Source organism: Oreochromis niloticus, linkage group LG19 (assembly GCF_001858045.2).
Source record: "Oreochromis niloticus isolate F11D_XX linkage group LG19, O_niloticus_UMD_NMBU, whole genome shotgun sequence".
In the NCBI taxonomy this organism is placed as follows: domain Eukaryota; kingdom Metazoa; phylum Chordata; class Actinopteri; order Cichliformes; family Cichlidae; genus Oreochromis; species Oreochromis niloticus.
The window spans coordinates 17,840,379-17,852,246 of NC_031983.2; the positions used below are offsets into that span (position 1 = coordinate 17,840,379).

An 11,868-nucleotide genomic window follows, 5' to 3' on the forward strand; every position below is an offset into this window, starting at 1 on the left:
GTCATTACTATTCTTTAAGTTTGTTTTAAAAGGTTATTACCTGGTTATTAGTATGTTATTAATAGGCAGTTTTGCATTTTGCCGTTCTGTTTCCTACTTATTACACAAAAAACTACCAGAGATATTGGCAGGTAATAACCACACTTCTTTAAGTTAGCTTTAATAGGTTATTAATGTGTTATTACATGGAAACAGGTGGTTTTGTATGTTTACTACTTTACTGCTTATTACACTGAAACTACCAGAGATATTGCCAGGTAGTAATAACTTTAGGTTACTTGCGTAACCCCAGTTCTCAGAGTAGAATGTGTGCGATGTCTCACTATGGGATGCACCTCCCTGCATATTCCCCAGAAGCATTTATCTCAGTCCTGATTGGCTGGTGATTGCGACAACCATGTCACCCACCCTTAAATAGCTTGCGCTATTACATAGTCATTATTCAAAATAAACACCTCTTCTCGCTTCTCCCCTACAAAAAGGGCTTTCTGTTGAGACATTTCACTCATGCTACTCTGAGGACCGGGGTTACGCAAGTGACCTAAAGTTCTCCTTTCAGCATTCGTTCCAATACCTCACTATGGGAAATGGAGAGTCTCTATTGCCAGACAGGCGTATCTCAAGCAATCACTTTTAATACAGTTAAAAGCTTTGTTTGTTTGTTTGTTTGTTTGTTTGTTTGTTTGTTTGTTTGTTTGTTTGTTTGGTTTGTTTTTTCAAAAAAGAAAAGCCTGTAAAACCAGACAAATGTGAAAGGTGAAGACCAGCTTGCTGCTGCACAGATATCCTGGATTGACACCCCTCTGAAAAGGGCCCAGGACACAGCCCAGACCACAAGTGAAGTGAGCCCACATGGTAATTTTCCCAAAAATCTATAAAGAGGAGGGTCGAGATGCCCCGGGCTGCTGTTGCTGCTTTTTTCCTGTCTGTCATTTTGTGTGTCTGAGCTGTTTGTTCTTCAAGGCTCTTTACCCCGGGATTTTACGTTGCTTGCTTTTCTGCTATGTAATTCTCTTGCTAAATGTCTGTATGTATTTTCTTGCTATTCATATGATTCAGTGTATTAAACTCTGTTCCAAGAATTCTACTCTTTTCCAGAGCATCTTTTTGAATACATTGATTTTAATTGGATCTAAAAACAGTTGGATCTCCACATCGTCGGTGGGATAAGGTTATCAGGATGTCTTCAAAATTTGCAACCACATCCCCATTAATGATTAGTGGTTTGGTCTCTGCCTTTTTCCTTCTGAAGCCTATTATGAGTTCTTTGGTTTTTGAAGTGTTGAGGAGGTTATTGGCCTTACACCATCACGACAGCTGCTCCACTTCGTCTCTGTAAGCAGACTCGTGGACTCGTGGCACCCCTGGAGATGAGCCCCACCACGGTGGTGTCGTCTGCAAACTTCACAAAGATATTGCTCTGGTGAACAGGAGTGCAGTCGTGTGTGTAGAGAGAGTAGAGCAGTGGACTGAGCACACAGCCCTGGGGTGAGCCAGTGCTGAGGCTCAGGGCTGAGGATGTGTGATGGCCAACTCTCACTCTCTGTCTACGGCCCGAGAGGAAGCTGTTGATCCACATGCAGGTCCTGTATGGAAGCCCCAGGTCTTGTAGCTTGACCACCAGTTTGTGTGGAAGGATGGTGTTAAAAGCTGAGCAGTAATCCACGAAAGGCATCCGCACATAGCTCCCATGCCCCTCCAGGTGTGTTACCGCAGCATGGCGTGCTTGTGGCTACAACGTCTTCCGTGGACCGATTTGCCCTGTAGGCAAACTGGTGTGGATCCAGGCTGCGAGGCAGGGCTGCTGTGATGTGACCAGCTTCTCAAAGCATTTCATTACCACTGGGGTGAGTGCCACTGGTCTGTAGTCATTCAGGATGGTGATGTGGGGCTTCTTAGGCAAGGGGACTATGGTGGAGGACTTCAGGCAGAGTGGGACTGTTGCCTGTGCGAGGGATTTGTTGAAGATCCTGGTGAAGATCCCAGCCAGCTGTTCTGCACAATCCCTCAATATTTGATCTGGCACACCATCAGGACCCGCCGCCTTCCTCGGGTTAACGGCCTGCAGAGTGCGCCTCAGCTCGTGTTCTTCCAGGGTGAGGGTGGTGCTGCTGTGGGCCACGTGTTGCTGCTGTGGCTCCAATACCTCCGGTACCATGGCCTCAGCGCAGGCGAAGAAGTTATTCAGCTCCTCCGCCAGCGCCAGGTTACCTTTCGCAGGTCCGAGGCTGATCTTATAGTTTGTTAGATGCTGGATGCCCTGCCACACCTGCCGACTGTTGTTACTCTCCAGATGGTCCTCAAACCTCCCTTCGCCTCTCTGATGCATCTCTTCAGGTTGGATCGGGCTGCGGTGTATGGTCCCTGTTGCCAGACCTGAACGCGATGTTCCTCTCCTTCAGTAGATGCTTGACCTCCCAGGTCATCCAGGACTTTTGATTGGGATAAGCCCGGATACATTTGTCTACTGTAACAGTGTCTATGCAGTGTTTTATGTAGCAGAGAACACTGTCTGTTTTCTTGAGGGGGGCATATGCAGGTACAAACAGTAAACAGTGACAAGTGGTCAAACTGACCCAGATGTGGCAGAGGTCTGGCCCTGTAGCCCATTTTGATGTTGGAATAAACTTGATGTTGGAATAAATTATTATAATAATTTAGTAATGTGATCTGGTGGTCTCCATTACAGCCCGACATAGCAAAATTGGTATGGCCTGGATCTGGCCCACACAATGTGCTTACACATGGCCCACATGCCGCAAACAATGATGGCCCTTTGGTGGCCCAGATCAGGTTTGCCAAAGGTAATCCACACATGGGCCAACACAAGGCCAGTTGTAGACACACTGGTGGTCCTGTGCTGGCCCAGAACAGTTTCAGCTGTGGCCCCAGATGTCAGCCTAATGTGTACCTTAATCAAGCCATGTAATAACAACATGTGCCAGAACATAATACTGTAAAAGTAAACTCTGTTCACATATAGCGCTTTTCTACTCTCCCAGATTACTCAAAGTGCTCTATATAACATGCCATATTCACCCAATCACACACTTTCTCTAAGCTGAGTGCTTCCTAACTACATTCATACACATTCACACTCTGAACACGTGTGGTGAAGCCAGGGCTCGAACAACTAACCTTGCAATCAGATGACCCGCTCTACCTCCTGAGCTACAGCCACCCAGTGGTAAACATGAGTAAACCCTCACTAGGTTTTGGATAAAGTGTACAGTCCTAAACCTGTCAAAGCTGCATTTGAAACGTTGGCTACCATAGCAGTATAGTATTGCAGCATGGCATTTGGGTCTTCTAACTAAAATAGGAAAATACATATATAAATATAAATTACATAAATAGTGCCATCATTGCCAGACCTGGCCCACATCTGGTTGACATACACCCTGCTATGACACCAGTCAGTCAGAAGTGCCAGCTTGATGCCAGATCTGGGCCAGACCTGTTGTCTATGAGCCTGGGCCACATAAACCAAACCACAATTGGGCCAGATATGGCATGCCATCACTAAGAAAGTGCCATCTGGCCCATATCTGGATGACATACGTCTTATTATGCCAGAAGTCAGCCAGCAGTGCTGGCTTGATACCAGATCCGGGCCAGACCTGCTTGCTATGGGGGAGGGTATTCAGCCTGGATGCAGCGCATTTGCACATGTTTTGCATATCCATGCTAAAAACGGGAGAGGCTGGTGTACTCCCTCGCTCATCCCAAATAGCAGTAATAATAATAATAATAATGGATTGGATTTATATAGCGCTTATATAGCAGTGTCGGTCTTGGCAGCCTGAGAGGAAGGTATAAAGATTTCATCTAATCATAAGAGGATTTCAGAGGCATCCTCATCGTCATCCTCATCCAACTCCAACATGTCTTCCATCAGTGGAGCCGACGTGGCTAGGTCTAGCTGCGAGCCCCAGCTGGTGCCAGCCCGCGGTTCGGCTTCCTATTTTAAAATACTTAATAATAATTACTCATCTTTGTCATTGCACTATATTTATCTACATGTGAATCATTTCAAACTATTCTGTGTAGTACAAATCTCCACCAGATTTCATTAATCCTGAAACATGGAACATGACTTCATACATTAACATTTATCATCTTTTTTATGGCAGCAGCTAAACATCAAACCCAGGCCATAACACACATCTCGTCTGGATTACTGTAACTCTCTTCTCTATGGTCTACCTCATAAATCCCTCCATAAACTGCAGCTGGTTCAAAATACAGCTGCTCGTATTATTTCCAGAACTAGATCCACTGAACATATAACACCTGTTCTTAAACAGCTCCATTGGCTCCCAATTCACCTCCGTGTCAATTTCAAGATCCTGCTTCTCACTTTCAAAGCACTTCATAACCTCGCTCCTCCATATCTATCCGATCTTCTCCATACATACTCACCCCTTCGTACACTCCGCTCTTCTTCAGCTTCCCTTCTGTCAGTTCCACCTGCTCGCCTGACTACCATGGGACTCAGAGCCTTTAGTTGTTCTGCCCCGAGACTTTGGAATGCACTTCCACTTGCTCTACAGACCACACACTGTCTCACCTCTTTTAAATCACTACTCAAAACCCATCTGTTCAGAATTGCATACACCTGATCTGTCTTAGGCCATTTTTACCTTGCTCAGTTTTTATATTTGTTTTTATGATTGTTTATGTCTAAATTTTATCTACCATGTTTGCTATATATACACATCTTTTTTAATGTTTTTTATGGTATTGTTTATGTGCTACTGTAAGGTGACCTTGAGGGTCTGAAAGGCGCCTATAAATAAAATGTATTATTATTATTATTATTATTATTATTATTATAATAAAGTTAAACTAATTTAAACTCAAATTTAACGGGCATAGCACTTAAAGACTACACCACGTCTACATTATGAGAAATAAGTCTCGGATTGTACCGGGTAAAGGGTCATCTAACCTGCAAATGTTTGCCAGGACCATGTTCAGGAGGCCAGTCTTTCCCAGAAGTGTAACATGAGCTACACAACTCAAATAACTGATTAAATCTTGTGCCAACTGTTAGGTTGCTTTCATTATCAATCATACATTGTACCTGAGTGGTAAAGCTTCCAGAACGATCAGAAACTTGTATTGTGCAACACAAAAGAAACCACATTTTTGGATTTATTTCCGATTTTTTCTGCTTGTTCGCAAACAATATAGATTTTTTTAAATTATTATTATTATTATTGCTTATTTGCAAAATTTTTCGATTTTCAGATGTTCAGATGTCCGTGAGTATTTCCATTCCATTTTCCTGAAACACCATAGCTTTCCTTTTTAAATGTGTGTTTTGTTTTGTTTTTTAAATAGGACATTATATTGTGCACTTATAAATTGCAAGAACCATGTCATGAAAGTAATGCGAAGTCTGCATTCATTAGATTTTTAAACTTGTTCTATTTGCATATCTATTCCACTCCACTTCCCAATTGTCAGACCTACAAAAAGTGATGTGCTGCATTTGTTAATAAACTATTGTAATAATTGCTGGTATTTAAACTGTTCTAAATTTCTTGTTGGCCTATAATCTGTGCACGATGGCTCAAGAATATCTCACAAATGTTATAAAGTCATTTTGATCCGGAACAGTGTAAAACACAGAGACACTGAGTTTTGTGTTCATAGTACTTACAAAACAGGATTGTTTTAAGTGGCGCGTAATAAACTCGCTCAACAAGCAGGTATTTAGTAGTAGTTAGCTGCAGGCACACCCCTATGCATATGAACACTAAATAACTTATCTACTGACCTTATGCTTCTTGCTCAGGCTTAGCTGTCCGAACTCTCCCCTACAGACACTCCCAACCCTGAACTACTGCCACTGATATCTGAAGGAGGTGAATTCTTTCATGTCAAAAAATTTATTTTACACCATTTTATAAATTAAATTTACATTTACTTCAATCCAAAAAAGTTCACATATATGGCACTTGTATTTGGTGTAAGGTACCAATCAATGTAATAATAATAATAATAATATCACTAAAATATTCTTACAGAAAAAGTGACTTGCACATGCATAAAGATCTGTTTATCTAAGCAGTGTACTGACCAATGTCTCCACAGTGTTATATTTTTAGGTTTGGCATGGTTTACAATCTTAAAGTGGTAATGGCTCCATAACCTGCAGATCTGAGCAGATATTTTTCAGTTGCATGAATCACACAGAAAAAGGTGTAGACATGCTTTTTCTGTTTAATTGACTGGTCTCAGTATAGCTAGACTTTCTTGAAACTCTTGCTAGGTTGAAAAAGACAAAAAGACTCTATGCCACCTTTTTTTAACAGTGCCAAACCCTATAAAACTACTGTTTGTATTTTCTGATTGAATTTCATCACATAACCCTTCATTAGTGTCACAGACTGGCTGTATGGCTGGCAGAGTGAGGACCCAGGTGTAGAAGACTGGGGTGAACTTGAAAAGGAAGCTCTATTCTTGAACCTCACAGACTTTGAAATCACTATGTAGCCCGACTCTGACAATAATCTGCTCTGAACCGGGATATCTTTTTAAGATAAAATTTAAAATTTGCAGCTATTACTAGTCCAGCATTCTGCATTCAAAAGCGTCTATAGCATTACATACCAACTTGATACCTGTGCTGAGGTACAAGCAAGTCATAGGTACTGTCCATCATTAATATCTACCAAGGCAGGTTGAGTCCGGATCTCACCCTAGTTATTCTTTTAGCCACAATAGTGGCTGAGATAGTCCTTATCAATGTATCATAGTAGTCTTTGAAGAAGAACAGCACACAGGCTTGCTCCCTTCCAAAGTGTCACCAGGGTCCAAGCAAAACCCACTGGCCAGAAAACATCATTTGTTTAATTCTTTGTAATAAAGTAATATTTTTCACTGACTTTATAATAATTTATATATTCTGTGTTTATTTAATCTGAAACTTTGCAGCAAGAACAAATTGAGTTGTAGTAATATGAACATTTGATAGGTCTTTTAACCTTTGATTCTTTCAACACAGCAGAGATCTGCTGTCATATTGTCAAGCAGCCTAGGGTAAATCCACTCAGATTCTATATTTATCATCACAGATAGAGAAGAAGGGGTCACTTTTTTCTGAACATTTGATCGTACACTAGAAGCAAGTCCTACCACTTGGTAGCCTCAAGGCTGTAACACTTCCTCTTAGTTATTTGTGAAGTTATTATGAAGTCACTGTCTAAATGATTGGGGCATGAACATAAGAGCATATATAGAATCCAAAGTTTTAAAGCAGCTCTGCCACTTTTCTTTCCCTACAGTAGAAATTTTTGCCAGTTTTGAAACTAACCACATTCTGTGTTCTGGTACAGGTTGGGAACTGGTTTCATCTCCACTGGCTGGATGGAGCTGTTAAAACATTTTAAAAAGAAGTTGATTCTCTTCTTCATCACTGCTCTGTTCCTCTTTTTGGTCTTCACTGTGAAAACGCCCAGCATATACAACTCAACCCCAAAATCATCAGTGCCTCCAAGTGCTTGCTCCATGAGGATATCCGAGCAGACCATCACACCACTTAACAATACCAAGCACTTCCTGGTGTCAGCCTACATGGACCAAAGAGTGAAGGATTTTGATATACGCATCATTGGCATATTTAGGAGAGATTCCATCCAACCCCTTCACTGCTTTTTCTGCTGTGCTGGTCATTTAAGTAAAACCACTCCAGCAACAATTTTACAGCATCCAGATAACTATGGTTTTCCCTTTGTCACTACGGATGTCATGTGTCAGATTCCTCAGAACTGCAGTGCGACACATGTCACTCTCTTGACTACACCAGACAAACAGAGTCCATCAAATCATCCATGGCTCCCAATAAGAAACAAAGACACAGTTGGACAGAAGGAAGAAAACATGCAGTTTGACTTTACAATCTGCATCTCTAACCTCTTTGGCAACTACAACAATGTGCTTCAGTTTGCACAGACTCTGGAGATGTACAAGTGAGTATGGCAACACCACCACAAGCTACAAAGTCAAAAATGTACAACAGCAGCTGATCCTGACACAGTATGAAACCTAACAAGCTCTGCAAAGGCTCCACTTCAATGCAGTGTCTCTGGATTGTATCACATTGCACAGTTGTGTCTGTTTGTCCTGTTGCTTCCGGACTTTTAAAGAAAGTGTAGTTGGACAGTGTCTTACCCTCAGAAAAGTCTATCACTTGGTGCTAAATATTTACAGTAGCACAGTATAAAATTCTGCAGGAGCTGTACGCCTTTTCAGACACTGTAGGAAAATGGATTTTTAGCCCTGTAAACTGTGGATTTCCAGCTGTTCAGAACCAGTTGGGAATAGACCGTGTCCCTCCTACTTGATAAACACCACAGACTACTCTTAATGATTATAATATTATTCTTTGTCTGTGTATTTTATCAGTCACATAGCTGCAAGCTATTGTGACAGGTACAGGCTAACACAGTATAAATATAATACTAAGGATAGAAAAATGACCAACTGTTTACTAAAAAAAGAATTGTGGTGGTTTATATAGCAATCTGTTTTGTTTGCTGACAACGATGAACTAATTTGCCTTATTTTGTCCCAGGTTGCTGGGTGTGAACAGAGTGGTGATCTATAACACCAGCTGTGGTCCAGAGCTTGATCGCCTGTTGCAGAGTTACAGCGACGAGGGCTTTGTGGAAATGGTTCCTTGGCCCATTGACAAGCATCTGAATCCATCTCGTGGCTGGCTTCACTCACAACACGGAGGAGACGTGCACTACTTTGGCCAACTGACCACACTTAATGAGTGCATTTACAGATCAATGGAGCGTTCTCGCTACGTCCTGTTGAATGACATTGATGAGATTATAATGCCATACCAGCACAAGGACCTGATGTCTTTGATGAACACGCTCCGAAATCAGCATCCAAATGTAGGCTGTTCTTGTAATGAATTTGAAAAATAATACAATTACAGATCATCAAAAATTCAGTATCCCGTACAATAAGTAGTTGTATTTGACTTGTTTTTATCTGATTTGAAGGCAGGGGTGTTCCTTATTGAGAATCATATTTTCCCAAAGAAACATTTTGAGCCAAGCGGACGGTTTCACCTGCCTCAGTGGAACGGGGTGCCAGGAATTAATATTCTGGAGCACATCTACAGGGAGGACCCCGCCAGAAACATATACCATCCATACAAGATGATAGTTCGGCCAAGGTAAGCTGAATTTGTCAGACAGAACATTTACTCTATTTAGGACACAGTTCGTTGGTTTACTCAACAATACATTTGACTGCTATTTAAAAAAAAATAACTACAACAAAATGTAGTGGCGCGAATTAGGGATAACCAGGGACGGTGACACCGGGATGTTGACAACGCCACCTGGGGGGAGAGGTACCCCCCAGGAAAGATTTTTACAGCCAGTGTAGATGTTACACTAGCTACCAAGACCCACAGGCTCGTTATTAACAGCAGAGGTGAGGCAGATCAGTTTTACAAATCAAAATTTATTAAGAACTACCACTAAAAGCATAGAACTGTAAAATCAGAGAAGTTGTTAAGGTAGCAGGGCTGAGACTGCAAGACAGTTAATTAAAACACTTTATTAACAATCAGTGATTGAAACGACAAGGCTCGCTGCCACGGTGCTACCCTAGTAAAATAACAACTCGATAAAAAAACTAAACAAAATGGTGGAGACCGGCCACTTAAGGAGACAACCTACAGAGAGGAGTGCCCAAGGGTGCCACCAATTACTCACCCGTGTAGTTCCACTGCAAGCCTCACTGTCACTCACACTGAAATCTAAATGGCGCAATCTACCTATGCCCAGTGTGTATACCCTCATGCAACGGGGGGGTTCACGTGCCTAGCCCCTCAACAAGCGGCCGCACCTCCACTAAAACAACAAGGCATAAAACGTTAAACAAATTAGTAAAAGACATATAAATAAAACAAATACACCCTAAGTTACAGTTCTTTATAAAAGCATGATTAAAATGTATAAAACAATTCCGAGTAAAAGACCATAAAACCAGGAGTCAGTCGAGGCCAGTCCATAAACGTTTGTAAGATGACAACAGGCCGCAACAAGACAGAATAAAACCGAACAAGACAAAACAAGACAGCAGCAGTATGGCACAATCCACTCTCTAAAGGGCAATACTAAAATGAGCAGCTTTCCTGAGGAGATCTGCAGTGCTTAGCTGCCTAACACTCTCAGCCACCTTGGATGGGAAAAGACTGCCAAATGCTGTAGTGAAGCAGCTGCTTCTTATAGGGCCTCTAATTATCAGCTGGGAAGGTGTGGATCCTAGTGCTGCATTTGTGGACACCACGTAAAATCCTACCCCAAAATCTACTTCACTGCAAAAATTAAACAGTACCTTAGTTATTGAACTTCTACGAAACCATGATAACATACAAGAAACATCAAAACTGGTTGGAACAACAGTTTGCTTCAAGTACAATAAACCTTAAGTCCCAGGTACAAAACACATTTAACAAAAGTTCTTATTTTGTTGCCATCTAATTTGATTAACACTTGAACTTTCAGATTTGAAATGTGTCATATTGCTCATACAGAACTAACAAATCACACAAAATGCAAGCATGAACCCAGCAAACAGAAACCTTGAGGGAACGTTCCCTATGGGTTTCCTAAAGGTCACAGTTTAGAGAACGTCTGAATAACTTGAGGGTTATTTTTGCCAATCTTTCAGAGATCATTCCTTAACGATCTGTTAAATTCAAGTTATTTTGTGAAACTTTCCAAGTGGAATGTTCTCTGAAAGTTATTGCCAAAAAAACCCAGAAGAACCTTCAAGGAACATTCACTTGAAGGTTCGCTGATTTGTGAAACCTTTAGAGAGCGTTCAGGGCTCTTCTAAAGAACAGGATCTTCAGTAATCAATGCATTTTAAAACCTTAACTCTAAACATTTATCTATCTTTTGTTTTGTGTCACAGAATGGTGGAGTGGACTTCAGTCCATGAAGTGATCAAGAATTTTGGAGAACGCTACAAGGTTCCACTAGATGTTTGTCGGATCGTTCATGTCCGCGTGGCTCTACAGGGATCATTAACCCTGGAGCAGCTTAATGTGGATAAACGACTGTGGGACTTTCAGGAAAAACTCATTCCCAATGTGGACAAAGTGTTGAAGAGGGTGGGAATGCTGAAATTGACGCAGAACTGATGGATATGATGTACAGGCACTACGATGGACACTTGTTAAACGCATTGAATCAGATCGTGAATGTGCACCTTTGAATCAGGGGCATTTGTGAATTCATTGTGTCATTGTTTTTTGAATAGTTTGCTTATTTTGCACCAAGTGCCAGTAAAATCCCTACACTTCACTGAATACTGCTTAATTGCCAATTTTGAATAATTACAAGCTTTTTGAAGGGCACAGTGGTTCTAATGCTGTGTGATATGAGTGTGACCATTTAAATAGTCCTTAATATAAATCTGTTGACTTAAAGAACTGCAAATGTTTTAACTGTCCTGTGTATGTCCCCTGAAGAGAGTAAAAACATTTACCAAATCCACAATATAACGTCCCATAGAATTTGTCCAGTCGTCAGGTTGGAAGAACCAGAGATGGGGAAAGTGTTTTGTGTTTTTTTTAATCTGGGATGGCTGTAGCTCAGGATGTAGAGCAGGTCACCTACTAATTGTAAGGTTGGTGGTTACGATCCCTATCTAAGCACCTTTGGCAAGGCACTAACCCCAAGTGTGTCTGTGATGCATACACTGGATTATTAATGTTAGATAGAAAGAGCTTAGGGAAAAAAGTACTTTTGTTAATGAAGGAAGTTGTGTAAAGAGCTTTGAGTGCTCAGAGTAGTAGCAGCTGTATAAGAACCAGTCAATTTA

The 11,868-nt window shown here is 41.3% G+C and overlaps 1 protein-coding gene across 2 annotated transcripts; it reads left to right on the forward strand.

The window, feature by feature from the left end:
• The first annotated feature begins 4,923 nt into the window (after positions 1-4,923).
• On the forward strand, positions 4,924-11,540 carry LOC102083131 (uncharacterized). 2 transcript variants are annotated; one of them, XM_019348876.2, is made up of 6 exons: positions 5,062-5,267; positions 5,804-5,873; positions 7,347-7,979; positions 8,585-8,915; positions 9,027-9,202; positions 10,957-11,540. In XM_019348876.2, the coding sequence occupies exons 3-6, from the start codon at positions 7,378-7,380 to the stop codon at positions 11,183-11,185; spliced, it is 1,338 nt and encodes a 445-aa protein (XP_019204421.1). In that variant the 5' UTR covers positions 5,062-5,267; positions 5,804-5,873; positions 7,347-7,377; the 3' UTR covers positions 11,186-11,540. The 2 variants fall into 2 exon arrangements, with proteins under 2 accessions (XP_019204420.1, XP_019204421.1); XM_019348875.2 differs by lacking the exon at positions 5,804-5,873 and having other exon boundaries at positions 4,924-5,267.
• Positions 11,541-11,868: the final 328 nt, after the last annotated feature.